The sequence below is a fragment of the Neopelma chrysocephalum genome, unplaced genomic scaffold (genome assembly GCF_003984885.1).
Source record: "Neopelma chrysocephalum unplaced genomic scaffold, ASM398488v2 Primary Assembly neopelma1_70, whole genome shotgun sequence".
NCBI lineage: Eukaryota > Metazoa > Chordata > Aves > Passeriformes > Pipridae > Neopelma > Neopelma chrysocephalum.
Genome location: NW_020897730.1, coordinates 791768 through 806283, shown reverse-complemented (window position 1 = coordinate 806283; position 14516 = coordinate 791768). Strand labels below are relative to the sequence as shown.

At 35.6% G+C, this 14516-nt stretch overlaps 1 protein-coding gene across 24 annotated transcripts in view; it reads right to left on the bottom strand.

Moving 5' to 3' along the window:
- DLG1 (discs large MAGUK scaffold protein 1) overlaps positions 1–14516 on the bottom strand; it is a 122463-nt gene that overhangs the window by 49601 nt on the left and 58346 nt on the right. For 19 of the 24 annotated variants that reach the window (XM_027686169.1, XM_027686150.1, XM_027686152.1 and 16 more), the window contains 7 exons: positions 10011–10109; positions 6844–6897; positions 4348–4398; positions 3292–3416; positions 2051–2220; positions 1391–1527; positions 218–362 (listed from right to left, as the gene is read on the bottom strand). In XM_027686169.1, the coding sequence (XP_027541970.1) occupies positions 218–362; positions 1391–1527; positions 2051–2220; positions 3292–3416; positions 4348–4398; positions 6844–6897; positions 10011–10109 (781 nt within the window). The remainder of the gene's footprint in view (positions 1–217; positions 363–1390; positions 1528–2050; positions 2221–3291; positions 3417–4347; positions 4399–6843; positions 6898–10010; positions 10110–14516) is intronic. The other 5 variants (XM_027686162.1, XM_027686175.1, XM_027686170.1 and 2 more) reach the window with 1 other exon arrangement.

Below are 14516 nucleotides of genomic sequence, written 5' to 3'. Positions count from 1 at the left end.
AAGCTCACCTGGAGCCCCAACTATTGCTGTCTTTCAGTATAGAAGCTATGGGATGCTGTTCTGTTCAGCATATAATTTTCCTAATTAATCAACTTTCTTATATCGGATTTTTGCCCTGCATGGTTTTTAAAAGCTCGAAACAGTTAAAATACTAAAAATGGGATGTTAAAGCCTTAAAGGGGAAAATAATTAAATCACAAAGATAAGCTGAACTTACAGTTTGTGATGTCAGGAGGGGCATAACTGTCATTCATGAACATGCTGGTGGGTTTTGCAACTTTCAGATAAACAAAGTCAGATGTGTTTTTTAAGGCAGTCACTGCTTCTTCATGAGTAACTTCTTCTAAACAGACACTGTTCACCTAAAGAGAAAAACAAATTCTCAACAGAGAAAAATGTAACATTTTCATAGGACGCTCACTGAAAGTTGTTGGAGAACCCTGGAATTGAGAGTCTTTATTAGGATTCGTGTGCCACAGACATAATTGGTTATATAAAATTATATAACACATGCTTTGTGAAATACAAGACTGACAAGTATTCCTTTCAAAGATAATAATAAACTGTATTGACTAACATCATCAAGAAGGCTCACGTGACTTTGGAGAGCTAAAGGGACAAGCAGGACACTCAAAATGTCATAAGTCTGCACAGTCACAGCACTGACAGTGTGTTACTGCAAGCATTACAGAGAAGAAAGTGTGTTGTAGTGAGAATAAATTCTACTAAATTTAGGTGAAACACCAGCACTTGCATTAAAAAAAACCCCAAATGTTTAACAATTACTATCTCATACAGAATCTTACTAAATGGAGTTCCTGGCTCTCATTTTTCTATCTGGACAACTAAATTTGTGGATGGGATTTAAGAAAGATGAAAGTTATTTTTACTTTATGCATAGAAAAATTCAACTTTGAAGTATCTGAAGCTTAAAAAAATAAGCCATTCAAAATCATTACAAACACTGAAATGCAATATAAGCAGCAGTTTCACTATAGGCTGGCTAGAGGCTGTCCAGCCACCAGTACATGGAGTTCTTTTCCATTCTTCTTTGAGAAGAGAAACAATCCCACTGGATGTCTGTTTACATTTCTGTCACTCAGATCCCAGAAAAATAATAGCAGGCATCAGAAATAAACATGCTGATTAACACAGGTTTTGTACAGAACACTGGGCTGAAGAAGAGATTTCAGATTTCCTGATGAGATGGTGTTGAATGATGCAGATTTAATTTTATCACTGATTTTCTGGCAAAAAGACATTTTTTTACCCATTTCTATGAAACTACACTCCACTGGCAGGCAGCTGAACCACAAACTGAATCATGCCCCAATTGAGCCTAAAACTGAATGACCATTAAAAAAAGAGAAAAAAAGAAGTTCTTACTTACAGCTAAAAGTTTGTCTCCAATCTGAAGTTTGCCATCTTTATGTGCTGCCCCACCTTCAATGATTTTGGTTACATAAATGCTGTTGTCCCCAGGTATATGCTGATTTCCTACACCACCAGCAATACTGAAACCAAGACCTGCTTGAAGACAAAATCATTACTCAAGAAACCTTTTTTGCATTCATTAAATTCAAATTATTACCTAAATAATGCTTATATTACATATAAATATATATATTATTAGGGTCTGGCTGAAGCAATACTGGATGACTTTTCAAGAGAACTCCATAAATTTCCAGGAAGTTCTAGAAAAGACATAACATCTACACAAGTTCTCAAAACCAAAACCTAACTCATTTAATTAATGTCTTGTGAAGGATGCACAACAGCAGAGGTATAGCATCACCACTGATATTTATAGAAAACTGTCCAACAATTACCCATACAGAAACAAATACTTTCCTCAATTTATTTTTTATCTCTCAAGGATCCTTTCTAGGTAATTCAGTGAAGAATTTTACTCCACTTTATAATGTACTTAAAAATTACTAGATACTACCAGAAACACACTTTTATCATTTGAAAGGAAACTACACATTCTACAAGAACAGTTACAACTTTGTAATTCTTGTGAAACAGAAACTTTATACTTCCAGCGTACCCTTGGGGCCTTTTACAAGTTTGATTTCCACTATTTTTTCTGTGACTGGTTTTCTTCTTTTGACATACAATCGTACAATTGATCCCGCTTCTTTCAACGCTTCCACGGCTTTGCTGTGTGTCACATCCCGCACATCCACCTCATTCACTCGCAGAATACAATCATTGACCCTACAGACAGTAACAGGTACGTTCAGCTGTTGTGTTATAGCAGAGCAGGAGCCTACTATTTTATCTATAAAACACTAATATACATGTTAACCCAAAAAAATACATGGATTTATCTCTAGAATTCTACTGATTCAAGACAATGCTCTAAAATTAATTATTAGTGCTTAAAAATAAATCGAGGATCACTAGAAAACATTTAACGGGAATATTTAATTACCAGCCGAAGAGGGCACCATCTTACGTGTTTCACCTAAACAGTGCTTTGAACAAACTACCTTTTGTTTAGGGCTATAAGAAAGAACTTGAAAATTCAGGACGTAGGAGGCACACAGGGAGCACACACTAGTTTTAAGCCATGACATGACAAGTCAATCTTGATTCCTCCTTTTCACAAGCAGTTTAAGTGCTGGCCTTCCAGTCCATTTAACATGTCACTGCAGTAACACTGAGCTCTCATTACACTAAGTGCAGTGCCTGACCCACCTGTCACCACATTCTGCCAGATGTACCTCTGACAGTGGTCAACAAGCTCAAATTAAGCCTTAAAATAAGCTTATTAGAACTAAAACCTGTAATACATCAGGCATTTGCACCCAAAATGATGGGGTAACTTATTGACAACACAAGAGAAAAAATGATGGTCCTGCAATCAATGTGGGTGGGTATCTCTGAAAAATTCAGACACTGAATTATTACTAAGCATAAAAGAAGGTTGCTATTAAACTTCACTACCTTACAGATTAGAAAATCTGCACATGGGTAACCAAGAGTTACCTATCCTACATGTCTAAGCTTTTCCTCGAATTAAGGACTATGGATCATATGGCATAATAAATTTATACCACAGAACAGAAAAAGTTCATTTCCCTTAACTGCAGATTTTACTGGTTTGGGGGCAGTAATTGGTCCAGTCAAACATTCTTCATTATTTACAAAACACTTCCAATAAGGAAAACTTATTTAACATCTAATGTAGCATGATAAACCTATTAAAAGTAACAGAAAATGTTCTATCCACTGTTTAAAATACAATAATAACACTTAGCAACCCAACACAGAAAGTCATCGTACCGTAATCTTCCATCCTGTGCAGCTGCACCCCCGGCTATAATTTTCGTAATGAAAATACTTGCATCATCCCCAATGTGTGGGTTGTCTGTACCACCTGCAATGCTAAAGCCAAGTCCTGAATTTCCCTAAAGATGGAGGGGAAAAAAAATTTACACAACTCTTTTTTAGGAAAAAGATATTCTAGTGTATCTGATTCACTATAGAACCAAATCTACATAATTTTTACTGATAACAAAAATATAAAAAGACAGTTTAAGGAGTATAGTACATATATAACTTACTTTTAGGAAAATAATATAATTATGTCTTACATATATGTAAGGAGAACAGAAGTCATTGTATAACTGTAAGAGAGACAGTTCCAAGCCCACAGTCTTCTCACTGAACTTGATAAACTACATAAAATCTTCCCTCTCCAATTTGCTAGATCTCTGAGATTATTCATACAAATATTTGCTCCTCATTAAATTGCCCTCAAATTACTAATGTATCCTCACAGATGCAGAGATTCAGACTGACATTCTTCTCTTCAATGGTTGCCTGCCTTTACTATCAACTGCAAGGCCTCTTCACCCTCTCAGTAACCACCAGAACTGCACAGGAATCAGATACAACCATTTCCTTCTGTCTTTTTATTAACAGTGCAGCTCAAGAGAACTGAGCTAGATCTCAACATAGAAAACCTAACAAAGAAATGAGTGTGATAAGGTGTCACTTTTAATCTCAATATAAAACTTAATAGTATAAGCAAAAGTTTATCATAAACAGGAGATGAAATTAGAATGTGTTTATTACTCTCTAATAATAACATTAAAGGCAGTATGTCTTAGGGAGATCATTCTATTTTACTCTTAATGGTCACAGATATTAATAAAAACTTTTATTCCTGCTCTAACAACTTTTTTTTTCTTTAGGTTAAATAATCTATGTAAATTAAAAAAAGAGAGTAAGAATTGGTTTGGATTGCTGTTAGCAGTATCAAGAGGTTAATTTTTCATATTAAAGTATCATAAACCACACTTCAAACAGAGTACAGGAAGATATTTAGCATGTTACCCTTTCAAGAGTAATTTCTTCATACTCGTAATCTGCATCCGTGCCATTGACCTAGAAAGAAAGAAAAGTGAGAATTTTACACTTTCCATGACACAGTTTGCTTGGCTGGCAGTTCACTCCCACCAAATCTCAGTTGATTCACACTGACCACTGAGCGCAGAGGGGACTTGTGGTTTTTCACACCACTCTGTATACATGAATCAGACACTCTTTCTGTATGAGTTTAAAAGTTGTTATTTCAGAGAGCAGACTGCTCTACACAGCTACTGTAGGGCAGAGGTCCTCTGCTTCTGATTGCCAGAAAGAAAAAAATGCTCTTGAAATCCTCAGATGTTCCTCAGGCTATACAGAGCAACTTGAAACTCAAAAAAAAGGAAGAGGATATGGGGTAAAGAAGAAATTGTATGGAAGAATAGAGGAGCATTTTCCAACTGTTCCACGTAGAGCAGAGAAAAATCAAAGACTGATGCTTTATACCATTTCTTATGAGAAACGGATAAAACCCTTCTAAAGCAATTTTTAACATATGTTTATATTACTACATGCTACATATAAACTAAAGATCAATAAATTAAAACAGGGCCAGAAAGAGAAGAAAAGTTGAGAAGAATATTTTATAAAGCTAGACGAAAAACCCAAATCCTAGGGAGAAGCCTTATCGTCCTCAAATTAGAAAAGATACCCACAGTCTTTACTGCCTACAGAACTAGGATGGAATCAAATACCAGAAGCAAAAAAAATCAAAACGAAGCAAAATCAATTAAATATCAAATTCGTAATATTTAATATGTAAGAGTAAGGTCTCTTTTTTCCAGTTACTAAGAGATCTTGGAACTCAAATTCTTTCCTCCACAGTTACCTACAGCAGCATATACACCATGCAGCTACAGGCAACTCCCTATTTATAGCCTTTCCAGATGAAATATTTAACAAGATAAGAAATGACATTTATATTATTATTACAAAGTACCTTATCTTTAAGATATTCTGTATCTGATAGTCTTCTGTGCTTTAACACACTATTCAAGGTTTTATAAAAATATTAAACATACGTATAGAAAAAAAATTTTAAAATCTGACAGTTTTCTAGCAGAGAATTAAAAAAGGGAATTTAATTCAACATAAACAAAATTAAGATGGAGCTACTTCATTCCTTCTATGTTTATTTAACATATTTAAAAGCTCCAAAAGTTGGTGATGTCACAACTTTTACAGGCTGTCTAATATCAGGCTCATTTATCCCTCATCCTCTAATTTTATCTCCCCTCAACATAATAGAACCCATATCCATTCCAGACATAACAGAGTATCTTCTTCTTTGCACAGTATCTCAAAAATAATTATGTCCTTAATAGTTTGCTCAGTGGAACAGATACTGTGGTTTTAACACATGATATTTCTCCATTAAAAAGGGAAGAGGTCTTGACCTTCTGAATACGTGAAACTGTATCTATTACTACACCACCACAAAAGAAGCCACTCTGATCAAGAAGTTTTTATGCCAGTCCTTGAGCTCCTACCTACACGAATGACAACACGTGCTAAGTGAACCTGTCATCCAGCATTACAGTACCAGGACAACAGTTCATGATGACTGATCAGTATGCAGTGCTTTTTTTTTTTCTTTTTTATTAAACAAATAACAAGGACAATTAATCATTTCCCTATTCACTGTCATTAGGCAAAACAAAGCCAATTTTAATATATTTAAGCAGTCTCCTATTACCACGTTAAATCCATGATCCATTTTTATACTATCATCTAGATAAACAGGAGCAAACAGAAACCTCCATTGTTTTTATCTTCCACTTTAGCTCAGCTCTATAGTTACCCTCTGGTTTTTAAATTAACTTCGAATTTATTTACCTAACAAATCAAACATTAGCAGAGAGAGGAGCAAGGATATATCAAATGATACAAGTCACTGTCCTAGTCTACCTTTTCCAAGTTTTAAAGGGACCTCAGATCCACTAAGCCAAGCTTTATTTGCAGAGGCTTTCTGTGAATGAAGGGTGTTCTATACAAATGCTGTAATTATGCCTGACAAACAAAAATCTTAGGCTCCACATAACTACACTTATTACCTTAACGTTTTGAACAGAAGCAACCCATTTTTATGAAAATTTAGAGCACTAAAACCTTCAGCACAGCCACTGCATGGAGAAATGTTTTTATGAGAAGTGCAACGGAAATGGCACATTAAATATTAAAGCCTTTGCCTGCACAGTTGAAGAAACAGATTGTTCTCTGAACACTGAACCCCTAGAATCTCAAACAATTATGTTTTGAACTGTCACACTCTGGTACTCACAGGAAAACTTCCACTTGCAAGTGAAACAGCTATTTAAGGACTTCAAATTACCATCAGGACAGATGACAAAATCAAGCACCACCAGATGGATAAAATAGGTTTTATAATACAGTAACAACAGATCTACACAACTACATACATAAAACATGATCTAAAGTTATAATTGATAGAAAGTGTAGGCTTACGTATGTTGAAGTCTCCAAAGAATCTGTATTCACCAGCACTGGAGGGGGATTTGCCTTAAATAAAAGGATAAAGAACAAAGTACACAGTGTAAGAAAATGCAATATCAATGATAACTGCACAAAATTTAATTTGCTGGCTTCTCAAAGTTCTGTTAAAAGGTAGCCTCAGCCTGAGAATCTCAAAATTAACCTTCTGAAACACTTGTTTCTACCCTGAACAAATTGCTTTCCTGACGCAGAAACACAATCTTAGAGGTCTGAGATCATACTTTATATCCAAGTTGTGTCACTTATTATCTTGTTTTTCAAAAAAAACCCTGATTCATGATATCATTTGACATTATGTCAGTAACCCTAATACTTGTGGTATGATTTGCAGAGGTTGCTTTACCAGTTAGTATCTTAAAACCAATTTTTGGGGGAGTTGATTCCTCTTTCTTCCTATCAGGAAGATTTCTTCCCCCCAACCCACAAACTGCAAAATGGAACCTTGCAGAAACGCAACTTAGGCAAGAAAGAACCTACAAAACTGACTTGCAAAAGCAAATCCACACGAGACATTGATCTACCACCAGAGAATTATTACTAACAAGCCATAAGCAGTCAGGGATTATTGCTACTGAAATGTGAAAGAGAATTAACATTTTTGCAAGGCAGGAACTAGTAGAGTAAGTTAACACTCTCAAATTACTGAGAATTTTTCTCTGAAAAATGTAGTTTCAGCTGAAAGAAAATTCAGACAAACTGAAGGCATTTCTCGGAAATAATTTCCAAATCATTTGGAAATTATTTCCAAATAAACAGATTTTTTATTTATGCATGAATTACCTGCCTTTAAAATAGGCAGCATCTAGCCTGCTCTGGGAATATAAACAAAACAAACAAACAAAGTGTTCAGATATATTCTAGACTCCAAATACTGTTGATATATGAAGTTTACTGGCACAGAAAAAAGTTAACCTCCTTATTGCTTTAATGAAGCTGAGATTATTTTATATGTATAAGAATACACTATCTTTGAATTTAAGGCATTATTTTTTTAATCTCCTATGTATGCATGTGTGCATGGAAATAAATTTAGGGATAGTTTAACAGGCTGCAACAGAAGCTATTATTAAACTCATTCAAAGAAAATTAAGACCTACAAAAACATGACAATTGCACTAACCTATTCACATTCTGAATTTTTGTTTCATTACTATCACAGCAACACAATTCTGAAGAATTAATGATCTTTAAAAGCTCCCAAATGCTACAAAGCGATGACTCAGAAGTGCCTTTCAAAATAATCTACCATAATTAGACAGGAGTCATCAATCTGCTGTCAGGTTGTTGTGTCAGAAATTAGGCCTGTGTCATTTAATAAGTAAAAAAATCAGGTGGTATCTACACAAGTTAACAGAGCAGACTATTAAAAGTAAAAGGAAACAAAAAGGATGACAATTATGACTGTCAAAATGCCATTAAACACCTTTCTCACCAAGCAATTCTCTCAGTAGAAGCATGGGCACACTTCATGCAGTACAGAAATTAAACACTAGTTACTACTGTCATGATAAAAATCTCTGTCAAAACAATTCTATGCCTCACAACCATTTTCTGCCATTAAGTTATTATTCCCATTGCTGCTTCTTACTCAAGTGCAAGTTCTATTAAAAGAAGAGTAAATTAAAAATAGGATCCCATACTAAAACCCCAATCAATTATGCATCACTATAATTTGTTATGGTTACCATAAATATAGTTAAACTACATTTGTGGTTCTTATATTTTCACTGTAAACAAAACAAGAATCAATTAGTTCAGTCACAGTCTTTTCACTCCATTTTGCAATGTATTTTTATTTAATATTAGAATTCTGTAATATCCAATTATATTCAAAAAACACAGTGCCAGTCCAAGTTGATTTACCATGAATTTTTTTTAAGCAGGCTATAAAAAAAAAAAAAACAAGGATAACTAGCTAAAAGCAAATTGTTGTTAGTAGGTGAAGTTTCTATGTGAACAGTATGTTTGAGACATAAACCAGCCAACCAATGCAAAACTCCTTCTGCAAGTTAAATGATTGTTCCTAACACTCCTTCTGCATTTATCTGGATTCTCCATCACAAAGCAACCATTTTCCACCATTCCCCAATATGAACAAGAAAAGTTTTGTGCCAGCCATTCCAAAGGTACTGTCTGGACATGGTTGCACCAGCCTGTTTCCTCAAATCCTGATGTGGGCAGAATCCCTCTCTAAAAAAGGAATATTTCTCAAACTACTCAAATCCTGGTCTTCCTGTTAGGAGAACTAGAGCTGGCAGATTTGTGTAAACACATATCCACTAGAAATTGCACTATAAAACAGTCAACTATAAAAACTTTAGCTAATTGTGGATTATGCAAAAATTAACAATGTAGCAAAGATAAAAAGATTACTAACTGTTTAGTCAAGTAGCTTGAAAGCAAAACTTAAGAAAAAAATACCGCCATGCTGTGGTCACATATTCCACATTACATGCAAGATATTAACATTAACTCATGTTTTCTGCCTGCACTTGTTTTGACAAGGTTTGGTTTTTATTTTGGGGAGTGTGTGGACATTATGGGGCCTAAAGGATGAAGGCCCAGAAGGGAAGCACATTTTAGGAGTCAAGTATGTTAGAAATGGAGGAATAAAATATCCCTTTTGTATTGTAAACACCCCCAAAAACAGTGATACCAACAAATGGCTGGAGAACATGAGAAACATGATGCAAGTGAAAACAAGGAAAAACATGTATTAAGAATTTATATGAGATGAGACAACTTTTTTTATAAATAAATCAAGCAGTAACACTTTAGTAAGGAAGACATGGCTCTAAAATTATTATGTGAACACACAACATCCTATTGCTTCTTTCCATTCTTTTGGGTGGTTTTTTCTTTAGGTCTTTCCCAACTTACTAATTACTTCCATATGAAAGTATAGATATTTTAAATGGACTAAAAGCTGCCATATAACAAACAAAAATTAGGATGAAATTCTAGTGTATTACTAATTTAGCTATTTCACAGTTCATCTCAAACTTGTGTGTGAGAGCACCAAAAGGTGAATTTCAAAGAAGCAACAAAATAAATTAAATAAATAAAAGTTGAACAAATGTAACAAAACAAAAATAAAACAAACAAAAAGGAATAAAAACCTGTGGTATGGTGGATGGGATGACAGTGGTCTCAGCAGGGACTGGTGGGACAGGGATCACAGGGACAATGGGAGAAGAGGAAGGAGCAGCTTCTGTGGGCTAAAAATCACCAATAAAAAGTCAAAAATAATGAAAAACTAGAAAAATATTTTAAAACAAACAAGATTCATATTTAACAGCTTAAACAAATTTGAACTAGCACATGGATTTGCAGTCTATAACTCCAACGAAGACAAACAGTCCCCTGAACTGTGCTCATGTTGAGGAACCCCAAGCAGTTGGACATGCCCAGAGGGCTCGTTCCCACCAAGGCCCTCACTCACCTTGCAGAACCAGAGCAATGAGACTTTGGGTCCAACAAAAAACCTACTCATGCCAATGGACAGACTCAGGCTTTTTGTGGGCTGCTCTCACAACAGAATCCCTTCACCAACACCCAGCAGAGCAAAAGGCAGGGAAATGGTGGCTGAAGTTGATAGCACTGAACAAGGTTAATATAATATAGTATAACTCTTTGATAAAGGGGAAAAATCAGAAGTGCATTAAGGTTTCTAAACTGAGAAAAAAAAACAAAGAAAACCTTTTAGTCAACTGGGTAGAAGGGCCTAAAATAGATCCAATCTACCTTTCAAAGTTCTTTACACACAACTGCAGACTAGCAGAATTTTGGTCTTAGGAATTTTCATCAAACTAATAACCAGAAAACCTAGTGACATTTAAGCTGCAAGGGAACAAGGTTACAAACAGCACTTTGAGCAAAACATTGACTCAAAAAATTTTGAGATGTTCACATACTGGTTGTCAACAAGCTGTCAGAAATATAAACTGCTGGCAACTAGCATTAAAATTACAAGCTGAACAGCAGATTGAATCTCTTGCAACTTAGTTGTTCCAAGACATTCTTGTGATTTTTAAATATAATGAATATTATATATATATTTAAATATAATGAAGCATAATCACAAAAGAAAATAATGATCCCAAAAATGTACCAAAACCCCATAAACATATTCTAAAAGTTAGATATATTTTAAAATACAAAGTAATATATACCAGTAGCAGGAACTACATTAAAGAATACAAGGAAATAATAAAGGAACCTGAAACAGCCCAAAAAACGCAGCACTTATTAAATGCACATATGGTATTCCTACAGGGTTTTTTAACTCAAAGTCAATCCACCCAAACTGAACAGCTGGTGAAAAACATTGTAATTATTGAAAGCTGTAAGAACAAGATATATTTGGTATCCTGAGAGGTAATCACTAATGTCATTTAAGTATTCTTACATCTACGGACAAGAGCAAGATATGTGAAGAGATTAAAAAAGGAGGGTGAGGGAGAATCTAAATTAGTCCAGAAAAGTCTATAATGCTGCTTTTTGTAAACTACTGAAAGATATACTCTGGAGAACAAAAGTCAAGCAAACCAAACTTTCCTCACTTGCAAGAAATTACTGTAAAACCCAATATCGTATACAGTGCAACAACCTTCACTGGAAAACATTGAGAGCAGGTATTCTTTGCAAGTACGATTTCAATTATTGCTACTTTGATTTCTAACAATAAAATACAAAAGAAAAGTAAGTAACAAAGTCACTAGAAACAGAAGGGATAAAACTACAGAGAGAAAAAAAACGTAACATACTTTCCACAGTTTGCATCAAAGATGCTCACCTACACCACGTAGTGCAGCACCTACCTTTCCTAAGGAGCAATTAGAACACGAGCCGTCAGACACCCAACCACTGGCAGCTTTTACTTTTGCTGTGCTTTTTGTAGGACTCTTTTTTACACTATCACGGAGGTTTACAAACTTCCCTCTGTGTTTGGCAGACACTGGCAGGGTGGAGGAACTGAACGGTGCAGGAGTGCCCAGTGCCCGCTGCGGGTGCCGGAAAGGCCTTGGCTGCACGTGAGGATTTGGATGTATTTCCATTCTCGGGTTCCTTGTTAAATCAGTGAGCTTGAGCGTTCCCATCCCACCACCATGAGAAGTCATGAAAATAGCAACACAAATAGTCCTTCTTGCAAAAAAAAAAAAAAACACCAAAAACCCCCACCCAAATAAATAAAAAAAAACAACTATGGAGGGAAAATAAATTAAAACATTGCTTCCTGAGGAAGCTAAAAATATGATTTTTTTTCTAGATTAGGGTCATAGGAAGAAAGCCTACATGCTGCTTTAGCTTGTACTGCATGTTGTGTGCTCTCTCACTCTATTTAAAGAGCACCATTGAACCACCACACGACAGTCAATTTGCTGGGCATAAATAATCAATGCAGTGCACAAATTACTGAAGAGAGGGCAAAAGTCATCTGACCATTATAAGGAAGCTACAAAAGGTTATTTCTCCCATAAGCTCCTACATTTTTGTATTTTGCCACCTCAAAGCTTCTCCAAGGTTTACATCTAGAAAATTCTAAAATGCCTCTACTTTTCTGAATGCTTCATGGGGGCTGACAGTTAATGAATAAAAAGTTTACGATGAAAACTACATAAGTTGTGAATGGGCAGAGTTTCAAAGAAATTAAATTTCTTTGTACCATAATAACAAGAATTACGTGTTAATAATTTTAAGAGCTGTATTTCCATGAAATACAGCAGCATTGTTAAACCAGAACTCTAAAGTGCACACTGTTTAAAATAAAATATTTTTTTTAAATTTAAGACAGTTAAATGAACCTGAGTTTTTAGTTTTTAATGCCAAGGATGCATGATCTCTATATTACATTTTTATTCCAATATTCAAAACAAAAAAAGCTCTGAAATGACTCCTTCCCCCTCTTTCTAAAAAAGCACACCAAGAAGAGCCAGCTTGATTTAACTGGGCTGTTGAATATTTAACTTTACCAGCCAATTTAAAATTCTTTTAAAAAGGCAATGGTCAAAAGTTATTCTCCCATCACCTACATGAAAACTGACAGCTAAATAGATTCACCTCTATGCCCAGCCTTCCAGAGGGAAGAAGTGGACTCAAGTCAGCAGTCACAGAATCTTCTCAACAGTGGACACACAACCAGCATTTGCTGAGCTTTGGGTCAGCCACAGCACACACCACCTGTCTCTTGCCCCATGGATCTGTTCTAGGAATATGCTGTGGATCTGAATATCTGGTGCTGAGCATGATGAGAATGAAGAACACCAGCCCATAGGAAACACAGCTTGATTAGGTCAGCTGTACTGTATTGGATAACATGGAGAGTTCACATCAGTTCACAGCATTAAAACGTGGTTATTCTCCCGTTTACTTTACACCTCCCTATAGCAAATGTAAATATTTAAATTATGAGTCAGCATAATTTTTACACACAGAATAAAGAAACAGACGCACAGATCTAAGTAAAAATATTTCCAGTTATTTATAGCATGAATATTAAGAGATAAATAGGTACTGACAGATGTTCCTCTAATCATCAAGAGCTGCCATGTCTCATCTTCTACCCAGAACGGATGTAATCAAGAGCTGCATAACATACCATTAATGCAATATTCATACATGCAAAGACAGGAAGGTTTCTGGCCAGTGACAGGAAACTGGAAATGTGTTGGTCATACAAACATTCCCAGACTTGTGAATAGTAGGTATGTATTCCACCTTTGAAGCTGAAGGACTGTGTCCCACTAATATATATGGGCAGATGCACCCCAGTGTTCTGTTCTAGATAGGCCAAGAACCTTTAGGTATTTTTATTGAAGAGCAAAGGCAGAGAAGATAAGCACGTTGTGAATGTACATGAAGGTAAATAATTCAAAACCAGCACACCACAACTTTTTCTCCTTTGAGAAATTTTCACAGATACATTAATACTGAGCAACTCTGAGGCCCATTCTCTAGCCTGCAGGGATTACTTGGATGGAGGCTGTCTTGTGTTGAAGCCTCCGTATCAGTATCCTCTTTAGCCACAGTGTGCTAAATGGCAGGTTTTGTAGACCACAAACACTTCTTTTCCAGAGATGTTCAAGATTGCTTGAGGTTTAGCAGCTGCATTCATGCCAGCCATTCTACTTGCCTATCAGTACCCAGCATGACATAGTCTAGTTACTAAAATGTAGAAAAGAAGCAAAAGGGTTTGCAGTTTCTCTCTTCCTGGAGGCACCAACTTTGTTGAAAACACACTGGCCAAGTAGTATCTTGATTAAAACAAAAATAAATCAGCGTTTAAGAGTGCTAAGTAAGAAAATGAGGACAAGGGTAAGAGATGCTGGACACCATATTCTTGGAAAGTCAGTTGTCAGGCTTCCTATATTGTCCTCCAAATAGGAAAAGGGAAGACACAATGTAAAAGACAAGACAAAGGAATTCACATCTCTCCAAGTGTGCTTTCCCACATGTTGACTTCAGTGGCAAAAGAATGAAGATGATGCAGCAGAAAACTGCTAACAGCACAAGGGTTTTTTTCTGGAAGTCCTCATGCCTTTGGTCTCTGAGGTGACATCCATAAGGTATCAATAATTAAAAGAAAACAAACATTTGAGGGCAATTGTAGTTCCAAGAGCAACAGC